The sequence below is a fragment of the Symphodus melops genome (assembly GCF_947650265.1).
Source record: "Symphodus melops genome assembly, chromosome: 17".
NCBI lineage: Eukaryota > Metazoa > Chordata > Actinopteri > Labriformes > Labridae > Symphodus > Symphodus melops.
The window spans coordinates 537,507-550,898 of NC_136707.1; the positions used below are offsets into that span (position 1 = coordinate 537,507).

The following is a 13,392-nucleotide window of genomic DNA, read 5'->3' on the forward strand; positions in this document are numbered from 1 at the left end:
AAAATAACTGACCCGCACCTTCTTCTCTGTTGGGGTGCCAAGTGTACTGATCTGACCCTGAAGGGGGCGGAGCTACTCACTGCAGTCCGTTGATTGGTCGAATGAATCGTCACTTCCTGTGCAGCAGCGCTAATAAAAGACCCGACATGTTTGAATATCCTTCGAATTTGAGTAATTTCAAGGCTGTTTGTTTTTTGTGGCGATTGTCAGCGTGTAGCTCCGCCCCCTGGACGACCTCGGACAAGGTTTTTTTTTCTTTAAGTGGCTTTTGCACAAAAACATCGGCAGCGTTGAACTGAAACAAGTTTATTTTTAAAGCACATTTCAGCCACAAAGTGATTCAAAGAAGTTTCACACAAAACAGAATCATCAGGAAGGTCAAAGTAAAGTTTTCGGCGGCGGTGGAATCAAAAGCGGGCGCTCATATCGATGTCTCCGTTATAAAAACCCACGAGGAGTAAAGTGCTGAGTGTTCATGTTGAATAAACATCGAGTCTACAAGGAGTACATCCCCACTCCGATGGTTGTCAAGGCAACGCACAGTCCCACGGCGAACTGCATGATGGGTGAAGACGGGAACAGAGACGTTCTCGCGGCGTCGGCCTCTGATTGGTCGTCCTCTGCGACGCTCAGCATTTTCTGCAGGTCGTCAAAAACCTGCAAAGAAAAGAAGAAAAAAAAAAAAGTCAGCAATCTGGCAGCTTCCTGTCGCAACGTGGACGAGATTCACTTCCTGTTTTTGTTCAAACTGCCGAGTCATGTTTTGATTATTAACGGTCACAGTGACCATCACGCAGCTGCCTCTCACATCTCCTTCACCTGGCAGCCCTGCAGCGTTCTGCCAACACCAGCTGTTTAGCGCCCTCTGCAGACCGATCCTAATGTTTCACTCCATGTGTTGTATCATTACGCGACACCGCGGCGTGCGTCTGTCCGCTCACCTGGATGTTGAGCTCGAAGGCGGCGACGGCCTCGTCCAGCACCGCCGCCGTCTCCTCCTCCGTCAGCTCGACGCTGTTCATCCGGCTCCTGTACAGCTGCTTGAAACGGTTCGGGCTGCTCACGCCGGGGAAGGAGAAGAAGGCCAGCCCCTCTCTGCCGCTCAGCCCCAGAGACTTCTGGGTAATTTTCCCCAGAACCTGACCTCCTGAGAGGTCGCCGAGGTAGCGCGTGTAAGCGTGGGCCACCAACAGCTCCGGTTTCTCTCTGCCGATCTGAAAGGACAAGGAAGCGTCTCTCAGCCTGGGACTTCCTGTGGACTTTTTTAAACCCAGCAGTACGTCTTCCCGCTCCACTCACCTCGCGTAGCCTCTGCTCGTATCTGTGCGTGGCGGCGGGAACGACCACCCTCTTCCTCCACGCCGAGCCGAAGAAAAACTCCAGATCTCTCTCGAGTGATTCCAGGCGGGCGAGCTCCTGAGGGAAGTAAATCGGGGCGACGGCCGGGTGGGAAGAATTCCTGTCCAGCTCCTCTTCCAGCGCCTTGTAGATCTCGTAGAGCGAACACAGCAGCACCTGAAGCATAGAAGAAGACAGATGAATATAATCCACCAATGGGAGCGCAGACTGAGCCGGTCTGAACGTGGCGGCGTCACCTTGTACTGCGGCAGCGTGATCTGTCCTTTCTGGTAACTCAGCATCAGCTGTGTGTTTTCAGCTCGGACGTGGTTATCTTTGGTGGCGGCTTTAATCCGCTCTGATAGGTCGCTGCCGGGAACAAAGGGGGAGCACAGAATCAGGAATCAGAAACGGTTTGACTCGGGTCTCGTCTCAGACTGGGCGGACTAACCCTAACCCTAACCCTAACCCTAACCCCTGATGGGATATTTGGACATTTGGAGTTTGATCAACCTTCTCAGAAGGACACGCCCCCTGACCCGGTCTTCCCGGATCTTCTTGACTACATCAAACAATCTGACATCGTCTCGTTCTGTGTTGTCAAATAGAATAAATATGTTCTGTTTGTCGTCGTACCTTCCAACGTCTCCCTCGTCATTCTTTCTGGCGCTCTTCATGACCTCCATCTCCGCAGGCTGAATCAACGTCTTCTCTCCTTCGTTGCTGGTGGATCAGTTTGTCGGTCGGTCGGTCGGTCGGTCGGTCGGTCGTCGTCTCCTCTCAGATGAGCGTCCGTCCTCCACGTCCCTCTTTTATACTCACATGAGGACCTGAAAGCGAGGCGGCTCACACTGAAGGGAAGTGAGACTGCTGAGTCACGTCGCTCAGTTTACTGGAGGTTAAACATGATGAAGCAGATTTTTTTTCGGCCGTGTTGTGAAAACCTGAAAACATGACGAGGCAAAAATCCAAATGACACAAAAACAAAGTTTTGTACTTAGTCGGTTAAAACATAAAGTTCATCAAAAGGCAGCTTCAGTACTGTTTATATCTGAGGGTCTTTTATTTTAACAACCTTTAAACTAAACTACATCTAAACTTCATTCAGGGGCTTTAAAGGAGCCGGCTGTCTCCCCCCCCCCTCTCACACAGGTCACCATGTGGTGGACACTGTAGCTTCAGTGTTTAGCCAGCTCTGCATGTGGTGGACACTGAAGCTTCAGTGTTTAGCCAGCTCTGCATGTGGTGGACACTGTAGCTTCAGTGTTTAGCCAGCTCTGCATGTAGAGACACTGTAGCTTCAGTGTTTAGCCAGCTCTACATGTGGTGGACACTGTAGCTTCAGTGTTTAGCCAGCTCTACATGTGGTGGACACTGTAGCTTCAGTGTTTAGCCAGCTCTGCCTCGGTCTGTAAACCGTTCTCCTTTCAAATCGCCTACCTTTGTTTTTACCTTACCACAACAGTGTTTGTACAGTGTGCAGAAGGTCGGCACAGCGGTTAAGTGCACCACTTTGTCCACAGGGGGCGCTAAAATCAAAGCACACCATATCAAGGAGAAACTTTTTTTTTTTTTTACAGTATTTTTAAATGTTATTCCTTCACATAATGTTCTAAGTTGAGTCTTACTTTTGGTTCATTTTGCTCCTTCTTCCCTCTCGTGCACTAAGCAGAGCCGGAAGTGAAAAGTGAGAGCCTCTGGGATCACTTCTAGAGAGGATAATTACCCTTTACAGAGCAGACTCTGCCTTCCTTTGTATTTTATAACCTCCCCCCCCCCTCCTTACACAAGCAGTCCTCCATTGGTGCTGCACCCTGAGGGGGGGTGAAGTGGGCTGTGCTCGGTGCGCTGCTAGTGGAAACACACACAGACATAACACGCTTTAAAATGCTCCATAGTAAACATGTAGCTAACTGGACAGCAGTGCTACATGCTAGATTCCAGATGTTGGGCTCGAGGGATCGACAGCAGTGAACAGGTGAGCGTGCTCTTCGTGTTTAAACTTAGCCTGTGTTAGCCGAGCACACATCTGGACCAGCGGGCGGTGACGTCCTCCGCATCCGGAGCAGAGGCGAGGACGCCGGCTGCAGAGTTCATGAAGAGAGGGGGGGTCTGCAGCCGAGAGCTGGATGCAGCTTCCGGGGACAAATCACTTCTTTGTCTTTACTGTAAGATTAGCTGAAGGTTGACGGGTTGATGTGTGAGTGTAAAGCTTTAGATCATCGCCCTGCTGCTGCAGAAACCTGCGATACTGTTCGATATCACGTGATCTTTGTTTTTATTAAGGATCGAAAAACGTACCGACTCTTTCATTTAAGTCTATTTCATGAGCTGGATGAGTCCTTGAACGCATCACCTGCACAGCGTGCGGGAGTCTGTCTGCAACTTTTGGTCGTTAGAAATAAGAAATGATCCACTGTCACGTGTCTAGGAGTTTTATTTCCGGTATATCGACGTTTAAAATGTTCCTACGTGACAACCGGAATTTGAAGGTGAGACTTGGGATAACGTGCATCAACTCGTGGTTGGATTCGAACCTGCAACCGCTGCGACCAGGACTATTACCTCTGCAAGGCGAGGTTACACACCGCCCCCCAGAAAGTCCCATCAGTGTCTCGTCCCGGCACACGGAGAGCGGGGAACGCCGTCTTATAACCTTGTAATAATCAGAAGGTTGCAGTGCTGTTATCAGTCCAATCAGATGACAGCGTCCTAACTACCACGCCCTCCTCGTCTCCAGCAGGTTATGGAGCCTAGCCTTCCTCGCTGCATCCTCTTCGTCCTGATTGGCTGTGTCCTGAGCTCCGTTGGTAACCCTCACCAGCACAATGACACCCGCCGCTACGAGTACTGCGTGCTCGGAGCCGGGCCGGCGGGACTGCAGATGGGCTACTTCCTCAACAAGGCCAAACGAGACTACATCATCTTGGAGAGGAACTCTGGACCCGGAAGCTTCTTTAACAAGTAGGACACCTGGTATAGAACTGGATATTATAGATCAAGAGCCACGCTCTCACCACTCAGAGAGTTACGTGTGTGTGTGTGTGTGTGTGTGTGTTCAGGTATCCCAGGCACAGGAAGCTGATCAGCATCAATAAGATCCACACAGGAAGGCAGAACCGGGAGTTCAACCTGCGCCACGACTGGAACTCGCTGCTGAGTGACAAACCCGACCTGCTGTTCAGAAGAGTCAGCAGCGAGTTTTATCCTCCGGCGGATTCCTTCCCCGCCTACCTGTCCGTGTTCGTGAAGGAGCTCGGGCTGAAGGTTCGCTACGGCGTGGACGTCGGCAGAATCCGGGCGGTGCAGTCAGCCGGCGGCAGGAGATACATCCTGACAGACCAGCGTGCGGCAGACTACACGTGCAGGTAACCTGAGGTCAAACCTCTTTCATGACCCTGGATGACCTCCCGTCTTCATCGTGTCCCCTCCTCTCCGTCAGCGTCCTCCTGGTGGCGACCGGCTTGTGGGTTCCTCAGACAGTGGAGTTCGCCGGCTCCGATCTGGTCGAAGGCTACGAGTCCATCTCGACCGACCCCGAGGACTACAGGAACCAGGCCGTGCTGATTCTGGGCAAAGGGAACTCTGCTTTTGAGACGGCGCAAAGCATCCTGGGAAGCGCGAGTCGGGTGCACATGCTCAGTTCGAGCCCCGTTCGGCTGGCCTGGCAGACGCACTACGTCGGAGATCTGAGGTAGCGGTGGAGATTTCTTTGAACATGTTGGATGGTGTCGGCTTTAAACTCGAGCTGTCGTTCATGGCGACGCATCGAGATCCACTTTCACATCCTGGTCTTTTACCTTCTATCGTTATTTGTGCTTTTATTTTGAAAGGTTTCTGTTTCCGTCCTCAGAGCTGTGAACAACGAGCTGCTGGACACGTACCAGCTGAAGTCTCTGGACGGGCTGGTGGAGGCCCGTCTGGAGAAGATCGTCATCGCTCAGAGGGAGGAGCCGAGCAGGAGGAGGAGGCCGGGCGTCGAGAAGAGAGGGAAGCTGTATTTGACTTTAAATAAATATTTACAGAACCAGGGCGAGAAGAACGGCTCGGCCGTGACGGGAGAAGAGCTGCCCGGGTTTCACTACGACAACTTCTCCATGAGGAAGCCGTACGACCGCGTGATTCGATGCCTTGGATTCAGATTCAACTTCAGCGTGTTTGACGGGTAAGAACGAACAGTTTACAACGATCGACCAATCACATTCGCTCGTACCTTTTTAACCTTTGCACTCTCTCCTGCCAGCTCCGCCTGCCCACCTCACAGTGAGAACGCCAAAGGGAGGTTACCCGGTGTAACCGCCTGGTACGAAGGTAAAAACTCTCCGGGTTTGTTTGTGCTGGGGACCGCCGCTCACTCCAGAGACTACCGATCCTCCGCCGGAGGCTTCGTCCACGGGTTCCGCTACACGGGTACGTCTGTCCGTTTCTCTGCTGCGCTGAAGGTCATCTTAGAGGTCAGCAGAGTCTTCATGAACGGATCTGTGTGCTCTCTCTGTGCCACAGTGCGAGCGGTTCATCGCGTTCTCGAGCGGCGTCTTCACGGTGAAAAGTGGCCTTCCACCAGACTGCTGACCTCGCAGCTGCAGTCGTGGATCCTGAAGCGCGTCGGCGAGGCCTCCGGGACGTATCAGATGTTCGAGGTGCTGGGAGACGTCGTGCTTCTTCGGGGGTAAGAGGAGCGGCACGCCGGCTCTCCTGAGGAGGGGGAGGCGGCTCTCTCTAATGTTTTGAATGTAGACTGCAGTACCCGTTTTAAACACTAGGTGTCTGAGTATTCGGTCTCGTCCTCGCCGCAGCTCGCACTGTGAATACCTGGAGGAGTTTCCTCTGCAGGCTCTGCCTCAGCTCTCGTCTCTGTCGGGTCACGACGTGTCCGATGGCGGGCTCATCGTCCTCCTCATGCAGTACGGGAAGACCAAGATCGACTTCCTGGGCCGGAGCCGAGCAGAAACAGACTGGACCAAAGCGTGGAAGTCCAACTTTCTGCACCCTGTGTTGTACTACTACGACACGCCCCCTACAGGTGAGTGGAAGCGCTGCACAATGAAAAAAACAGTTCAGCATCGAACCAGAGGTGTAAACAAGCCGTGATCTGGTGCATAACGTGCAGAGTAAGCATAAATAACAAGAGGAAGGTTCAGGGTTCGATTCCCAGCTCCTGCCGAAGTGTCCTCGGGCAACACGCTGAACCCAAAGTTTGTCTCCCTCAGATAAAGATATGAAGCTCCGTCCTCACGGCTGGCCTCTACCCCGACCTAAAGCGATTCACCACATGGTGGAGGACTTCCTCACGGAGTGGGAGGGGCCTGTCTCTCACGTTCAGCCGCTGAGACGCTTCCTGGAGCACGCAGTCCAAACCGACCTCAGGAGTTTCTATGCAGGTGAGAAACATTAATACTTTCCAATCAATGTCTCATTAAATAACAGATTTTAAGTCCGTCGTCTCCAACCATCGTAAAAGAAACGTTAGCTTTACTCGTTCATCACCTTCTTGTGTCTTTCAGAATCATGTTTCCGTTTCTCCCTCACTCACCGAAAGCCGCCGCTCTTCTGTCAGCACGGATACCTGAAGCAGCAGGGCGTCGTTCACGACCGCCAGCCGCGACAGAGCGTCGATGTCGCCGGTTCGACGCCCGCTGAGACAGATTCAGACACATCAGAAGCCGACCCCGCCCTTCCCAACTACGTGTCTGGAGCTGGAGCCTCCGTGTCGTCGGGGCTGAAGCTAGACCTCTGATTGTTTGAATCCAGCATGTTGAATCTGTGGTCATGACGCCGTTTGTGTCCCTCAGACTTTCTACCTCTGTTATCCTCGATGTTTCCCTCCACACGACCAAACACGTCCAACAGCGTGCCAATCATTTTGGGTTGTAAACAAACACGTCTCTAAACCAAAGAGTGTTTTCTGTCTGTGTTATAAAAAGAGTCTTAAACAAGAAATGAAAAGGAGAAAAGTATGAAGAAATAACTGTTTATTTCTTCTTCTCAGAAAGTCGTCTGTTTATCACTGGAGAAGCACTTTGTCCCTTCAGAGCACCCTTATTTTTATTCCTCACTAAATATTTATACACATTATATATTACAACGTTTTCATATCATGTACATGTATGATAAGATCTCTTGAATTGCCCCCACGGGGACAAATAAAGTTTTTTGAATTGAATTGAAAAGATATCTGAAGATGTATCGGTGAAGGGTTTTAAAATTGTGTTTTATGTTTCATGATGGTTCCTGAATAAACACGATGAAATCAGTTGTCTCACTGTGGTTGAGAAACGATGTCTGTCTCTACATTTTATTAAAGTCTTGATGCTCTGAGTGAAACAGACTCTACAGCGCCTCATTGGACAGTGGACAGTGAGTCCTTTTTTTACAGCAGTTAAATGTTTGCTTTATAGTGGGTGCTAAAAAATTATTTATACATAAAAAGTGACATAAACTGTAACTTGTCGCTGTATATCAATCATTTGGCTGTTAGATAGTTTGTTTTACGGCCCTGCGGTATCACTATAAACAGTATTTTTGAAAGTTACACATTTCCCTTTTAAATATTAAAAAATTTGAATAAATAATGAGATTTTTATTGTATAAAACTCAACATAATGTAAAGGGGACCCAAATATGTAAAGATAATTACAGTTGCTTTAAAATACAGAATAACTGGAGTTCTAAATGTTGCCTTTCATTTACTTTAATACTTTTAAAACACTTCATCGTGTTTTATAATTGTATTTAATTTATGCTTCTTTTCTTGAAATAAAAATCGTAAATTTAACTTCTTACGGAAGAATTCTTTATTGTCACATTCTGACATTTTAAATAAAGATAATTGAAGAGAAGAAAAAAGAAAGGAAAGAGAGGTGAAATGTAGCGCTGTGATTGGCTATCCGTTCGCGGAGCTTCTATTGGACGAACGCTAAAGAACAAGCCGGCCTCTGATTGGTCCTCGCTGCTGTGGAGCTGCACTGTTTTTACTTGTTGTGTCTGTAAAGATAAAACTGTGAACTAGGAGACATTTTGGTGCTGAAAGGACGGAAGGGGATCTTTAGCGGGTTGATGTGTTTTATCACCCCAGGATCGAGGGGGTTAACGGGGGTGTCTGTGTGCTGACGTGCCGTGAGATGGCCCCGGATGTCGTTTCCTTTTTTAGCTTGTAGTACAAATGCAGAGGTTGTAGTGTAAACCCAGCATCCATATGCCACGGTGAAGCATGGACGGGTGGAGCCCAATCGTAGCAACCCCTTCGGATCCGGAACGATCCAGCTCCGAGGGGGAGTACATCGTGGAGCCCGCAGCCGGGGAGGAGACGCGGGAGGCGGCGGGCGGAGCAGGGCAGCGGCGGGGTGACGCGGAGGCTGTGATGGAGGAGGACGCGGGTTCAGCTGCTGTCGGGTTCGGGATCAGTGGGACCGGGGAGGGTAAGGTGGTGTTGGGTCGGTTCGGACAGAGAGACGATAAAGAGCTCAGGTACCTGCACCTGCTGTGGGAGCCCGGACGAGCAGAGCTGAGCGCCGGGGGAGTGACGAGCAAGCCGGGGAAGATGACAGGTAGCCGGGCAAAGAGGCATCATAGGGCGGTACGGAACCTCGGTCCTATTGGACAAGATATTTACGGTAAGATTATATTTTATTTTGTTTTTTAGGCAAAATACAGTTATGTGTCAACAACAACTATAAGCCTCCTCTCTGGAGTGGATGCTCACACAGGTCAGCATGTGGTGGACGCTGTAGCTTCAGTGTTTAGCCAGCTCTGCATGTGGTGGACACTGTAGCTTCAGTGTTTAGCCAGCTCTGCATGTGGTGGACACTGTAGCTTCAGTGTTTAGCCAGCTCTGCATGTGGTGGACACTGTAGCTTCAGTGTTTAGCCAGCTCTGCATGTGGTGGACACTGTAGCTTCAGTGTTTAGCCAGCTCTGCATGCGGTGGACACTGTAGCTTCAGTGTTTAGCCAGCTCTGCATGTGGTGGACACTGTAGCTTCAGTGTTTAGCCAGCTCTGCATGGGTCTGTAAAGCTTTCTGCGTTCTAACCTCTCTCCATGTTTCATCTCCAACATTGATCCTAGTTTGAGCAGCTTTCTGCTGCTGGAGCTTATTAGAAACATGTAGAGGCTTTTTAGCTCGGGTACATTCACTTCTATCTGAAGCAGTTCCACTGCCCGCTTCCATCGCTGCAACACCTGTTCACCTGATAACTGCTCTCATATCTGGCAAACCCAGGGGCGTCCAAAACACTTTAGATGAATGAAGTCTCCTGAGAGGATTAGATGTGTATATGCTCGTATCTGTTTGTTGTTGTCTTGTAGCTTTGGGGAGGTTTCTCGTTTCAGCCTCTTTTTTTTAAGCTTTGCATGTTTATGTTGGACACAATAATCAAATCAGTTTTCAGTAAGGACTCTGAGGAAATCAACCTCATTCATGTTATAGTCCAACAGGTTAAGGTAATAATGTTCTGATCCGGTTGATGTTTCGTATCATGTGTTGAAATCAATGTCTTCCCATCCAATCAGAGCCCGGTGTTACACAGATGAAAAGGTTTACGTGACGTTGCACTGTTCCTGTTCCATCAAGCGCCCCTTTGAAAGAGGCTTCCTGTGAATGATGTCTTTGTCAAGCTGAACCCACTCATGCAGAAGTAAAGCAACATTTAAATATCTTATCTCTGCAGCTGTGAAACGACTGAGGGAGGCGGCGAACAGCAACGACATTGACACAGGTGAGACTGACAGCGAGGCGATGACGTGTGAATGCTGTAAGAGAAGGACAGTTGGAGGCTGATAAGGTCGTGTGTGTGTGTGTGTGTGCGTGTGTGTGTGTGTGTAGTTCGAAAGCTTCTGCAGGATGACATCGACCCGTGTGCTGCAGACGACAAGGGAAGGACTGCGCTGCATTTCTCTTCCTGCAACGGCAACGAGGGCATCGGTAGGTCACTGATGAGAAAGTGAGAAGACTTTAAAAAGCAGGCAGATCGATGTTTCATACATCACATTTAGGAACTCGTGTATTATTTCCAGAGTGATCCCGGGTTTCTGTAGAAATCAGTTAGTTGTACTTACACATTTGGTTCTGTTACATTCTGAGTCATAAGTTGAGATCTGTGGTGTTAGATGTTGTGTTTTGATTTTTTTGATGTCTGCAGTGCAATTGCTACTGAGTCACGGAGCTGACCCCAACCAGCGAGACAGTCTGGGAAATACCCCCCTTCATCTGGGTAAGAAAGAGCCGTCCCCTCAGCCTGTAGCACCTGCAGCTCTGTGGTCACTAACCTCACACTCGCATCTTGCTCTACTTCAAACCTTTTACTTCAAACTGCACAGCGTCACAAAACACTTTATTGCATTCGAAAGAGAAAGTAAAACTCTGCTGAACTGAAATGCTCATTTGGTTATAAACAATAGGACCGATCCACAAACACAAGAAGGTAACACAGATGATGTTAGTTTGACTCTGCACCGACGAGCAAGTCGTAATTCATTGTTTCATGTTCTCATGTAAATTCAACACTCGTCTGCAGAACTCAAAGTCAGTCCTCATTTTATTTTCGCGTGTTATTGTTGATATTCTGAATGAATTCTTGTCCCCTGTTTGTGCAGCGGCCTGTACTAACCACGTGCCTGTCATCACCACGTTGCTGAGAGGAGGTGAGACACTGAGAGCTTCTTTGATTCTCTCTGTCACTTTAGTTTCACTTCACAGTAACGCTCGAGGTAAGTTAGAATATTTGGAATTTAAAATCACTGTGACCCAGAGTTGGATCTGTCCTACCGGTCTGTTTTAATCCAGTATAGCCCCGTGTGCACGAAGCGGTCCGGTTCAGAACCAATGCAAAGGTTCAGCACTGTAACAGCACTGATTCTTAAGCAGGTTTAATAATAGGAGTATTTCATTACTTATTAGTCAGCATTTATAACTGAGACATTTGTGTCCTCGTTAAGGAGCTCGTGTGGACGCCCTCGACCGAGCAGGACGGACCCCGATGCATCTTGCTCGCTCGAAGCTCAACATCCTGCAGGAGGGAGACTCGCGCAGCTTAGAGACGCTGAGAGGGGAAGTCACACAGGTAGGGCGTGCGCCGACTCACCTGGCTGTGAGATTCATGTCCATCAGGACCGTTTGGACGTCTGTGTGTCTGCGTCTGACCTCGTCTTTCTCGTGCAGATTATTCAAATGCTGAGGGAGTATCTGAACTCGATGGGGCAGAGCGAAGCTAAAGAGAGGCTGGAGCACATTTCCACACAGCTGCAGCACACGCGCACCAAAGAGCAGGTGAGACCTTCAAAACCCTCATTTATAAATACGTTAGGGTGAGGGAAATTTAAACTATATCTAACTAACAATGTCCAGACCTGTTTCAATACCATGGCAACAAAAATCAAAGTCCTTGGTGCCCAGTATCGAGTAGTTGATATTTTGCTCTTTTGTTTCTCCAGGTGGACGAGGTGACAGATTTGTTGGCCAGTTTCACATCACTCAGTCTACAGAAACAAAATCTGGGTGACAGGTAGAAGACAAAGTGCTGAGAGTCACATTGGAAACCCACCGTGAAATGATGATTACTATTTTCAGGGATGTAACGATACAACTCAAAATCCATAAAAAAAATAAATGAAGACTTAAATTAATTAGACAAAATAATTGTGTGCAATTCTCTTTTCAACCAGCAGAGGGTGCTGTCTGCTTTCAGCTTCACTCTTTGGTCTGCATTAGATGATGAAGAATGACATTTAAAACGTTTCCTTTTTGAAACTGTTGCTTTCTGAAAATTTGCGTTAATTTTAACGCTAACCGAGACCAAGACATACCCGGGTCCAGAGAGCTCTGAGACAAGACCAAGACCAAGGCCGAGACGAGACCTTAAAGGGATACTTCACCCATATACATGAAGCTGTGTATCATTAGAAACATGGTAGTAGTGTTGAATGGTCGTGAATCCAATATGCAATATGACGCTTTTTGCATCACATGAAGAAAACTTTCAAGCAAAGAAAAACATATTTTTCTCGTCTCAGAGCAAAATGAGGGTTGGATTGACGACCATTCAACACTACTACCATGTTTCTAATGATACACAGCTTCATGTAAATGCGTGAAGTATCCCTTTAAATATGAAAAATAATCGTCTTGTGTGCAGCAGGCGTGTGACACTGTGACTCCAGAAAGGTTGTGACCGCGCCCTAATGTTCATTCTTTTACAAAGAAGCGTTTTCCTGTTAATCGAAGTAATTACATTGTCGTGAGGAAGAAACCTGTCAGTGGAGGTCTTGATTTTAATTCCAGAGTTCGCCCAGTCTAAGATCGAGACAAGAAGACCTTCATTAAGTGGTCTCGGGACCGGTCTTGGTACTACAACACTAAAAAATAAAAACTCATAATGTAAAATATATTACACAGTGAGTTGTGCGTTTTGTTACATCCCTATTCGATAGATTGTTATTGTTTAAAGCTCTGAAGATGGTTTGAATATAACAGACAAAAACCCACCATACATCAGTATTTCAGATTTAAGGGATAAAGAGAAACTCAGAAGGAAAAACTGGAGGCCAACAGAAAGAAGCCCACCAGTGCAGTGTGGCCTCAGCTCTCTATACAGTGTGTGTGTGTGTGTGTGTGTGTGTGTGTGTGAGAGAGTCACTTTGTGTTGACGTTTTCTCTTTTCGCCTGTCAACGTTGGCTTATTTTGAAGATGATTATGAGGCATATTTCTCTTGAAAGTTTTCAGTGCTTTTTAAATTTTTCTTATCTCTGTATCATGTTGCCTTCTTTCTCTTTTTCGTTGCATGTTTGGTTTTTAAGTGAAACGTGCTGTAAAGACTTGATTTTTCTGTTGATGGAAGTTAACACGTGTAAATCAATAAAATCAACATGTTTGTCAAAAAAGGAAAAACAGTGTCTTGATTATTTGATGTAAAAGAAGGAAGGTGTAATTCACTTTTTTATGATGTAATTTAAAATATTCATTGAAATATCAACAGCAGGTTTTTCCCCCCACATAGACGGCACTCGTATGAGCTAAAGCCTATTCAATTTAAGAACGATGACTTGAATTCACAGACTGA

At 47.9% G+C, this 13,392-nt stretch overlaps 3 protein-coding genes across 4 annotated transcripts; 2 read left to right on the forward strand and 1 right to left on the reverse strand.

Moving 5' to 3' along the window:
• Positions 1 to 366: 366 nt before the first annotated feature.
• hmox1a (heme oxygenase 1a) lies at positions 367 to 2,078 on the reverse strand. The gene is made up of 5 exons (XM_079366318.1): positions 1,975 to 2,078; positions 1,596 to 1,707; positions 1,300 to 1,515; positions 942 to 1,214; positions 367 to 657 (listed from the first exon to the last, which is right to left on the reverse strand). The coding sequence occupies exons 1-5, from the start codon at positions 2,022 to 2,024 to the stop codon at positions 496 to 498; spliced, it is 813 nt and encodes a 270-aa protein (XP_079222444.1). The 5' UTR covers positions 2,025 to 2,078; the 3' UTR covers positions 367 to 495.
• Positions 2,079 to 2,952: 874 nt separating this feature from the next.
• On the forward strand, positions 2,953 to 7,598 carry foxred2 (FAD-dependent oxidoreductase domain containing 2). 2 transcript variants are annotated; one of them, XM_079366287.1, is made up of 10 exons: positions 2,953 to 3,316; positions 4,082 to 4,302; positions 4,401 to 4,706; positions 4,781 to 5,032; positions 5,192 to 5,503; positions 5,582 to 5,748; positions 5,842 to 6,007; positions 6,135 to 6,361; positions 6,549 to 6,719; positions 6,843 to 7,598. In XM_079366287.1, the coding sequence occupies exons 1-10, from the start codon at positions 3,269 to 3,271 to the stop codon at positions 7,073 to 7,075; spliced, it is 2,103 nt and encodes a 700-aa protein (XP_079222413.1). In that variant the 5' UTR covers positions 2,953 to 3,268; the 3' UTR covers positions 7,076 to 7,598. The 2 variants fall into 2 exon arrangements, with proteins under 2 accessions (XP_079222413.1, XP_079222412.1); XM_079366286.1 differs by having other exon boundaries at positions 2,954 to 3,316; positions 4,079 to 4,302.
• Positions 7,599 to 8,254: 656 nt separating this feature from the next.
• ankrd54 (ankyrin repeat domain 54) lies at positions 8,255 to 13,220 on the forward strand. Its single transcript, XM_079366312.1, has 8 exons — positions 8,255 to 8,951; positions 10,005 to 10,052; positions 10,160 to 10,258; positions 10,476 to 10,547; positions 10,930 to 10,977; positions 11,272 to 11,396; positions 11,495 to 11,602; positions 11,767 to 13,220. Exons 1-8 carry the CDS (start codon positions 8,549 to 8,551, stop codon positions 11,839 to 11,841), a joined length of 978 nt encoding a protein of 325 aa, XP_079222438.1. The 5' UTR covers positions 8,255 to 8,548; the 3' UTR covers positions 11,842 to 13,220.
• The last annotated feature ends 172 nt before the right edge of the window (positions 13,221 to 13,392 follow it).

Excerpts from the sequence above, each read along its gene's own strand:
- foxred2 (XM_079366286.1), top strand. The coding sequence starts at position 3,269 with ATGCTAGATTCCAGATGTTGGGCTCGAGGGATCGACAGCAGTGAACAG. Across the intron at positions 4,303-4,400 it reads CCCGGAAGCTTCTTTAACAA|GTATCCCAGGCACAGGAAGC; the intron begins GTAGGACACCTG and ends GTGTGTGTTCAG. Across the intron at positions 5,504-5,581 it reads AACTTCAGCGTGTTTGACGG|CTCCGCCTGCCCACCTCACA; the intron begins GTAAGAACGAAC and ends CTCTCCTGCCAG.
- hmox1a (XM_079366318.1), bottom strand. The coding sequence starts at position 2,024 with ATGGAGGTCATGAAGAGCGCCAGAAAGAATGACGAGGGAGACGTTGGA. Across the intron at positions 1,516-1,595 it reads TCACGCTGCCGCAGTACAAG|GTGCTGCTGTGTTCGCTCTA; the intron begins GTGACGCCGCCA and ends TCTATGCTTCAG. Across the intron at positions 1,215-1,299 it reads ACGAGCAGAGGCTACGCGAG|ATCGGCAGAGAGAAACCGGA; the intron begins GTGAGTGGAGCG and ends TTGTCCTTTCAG.
- ankrd54 (XM_079366312.1), top strand. The coding sequence starts at position 8,549 with ATGGACGGGTGGAGCCCAATCGTAGCAACCCCTTCGGATCCGGAACGA. Across the intron at positions 8,952-10,004 it reads TATTGGACAAGATATTTACG|CTGTGAAACGACTGAGGGAG; the intron begins GTAAGATTATAT and ends TTATCTCTGCAG. Across the intron at positions 11,397-11,494 it reads TGAGAGGGGAAGTCACACAG|ATTATTCAAATGCTGAGGGA; the intron begins GTAGGGCGTGCG and ends TTTCTCGTGCAG.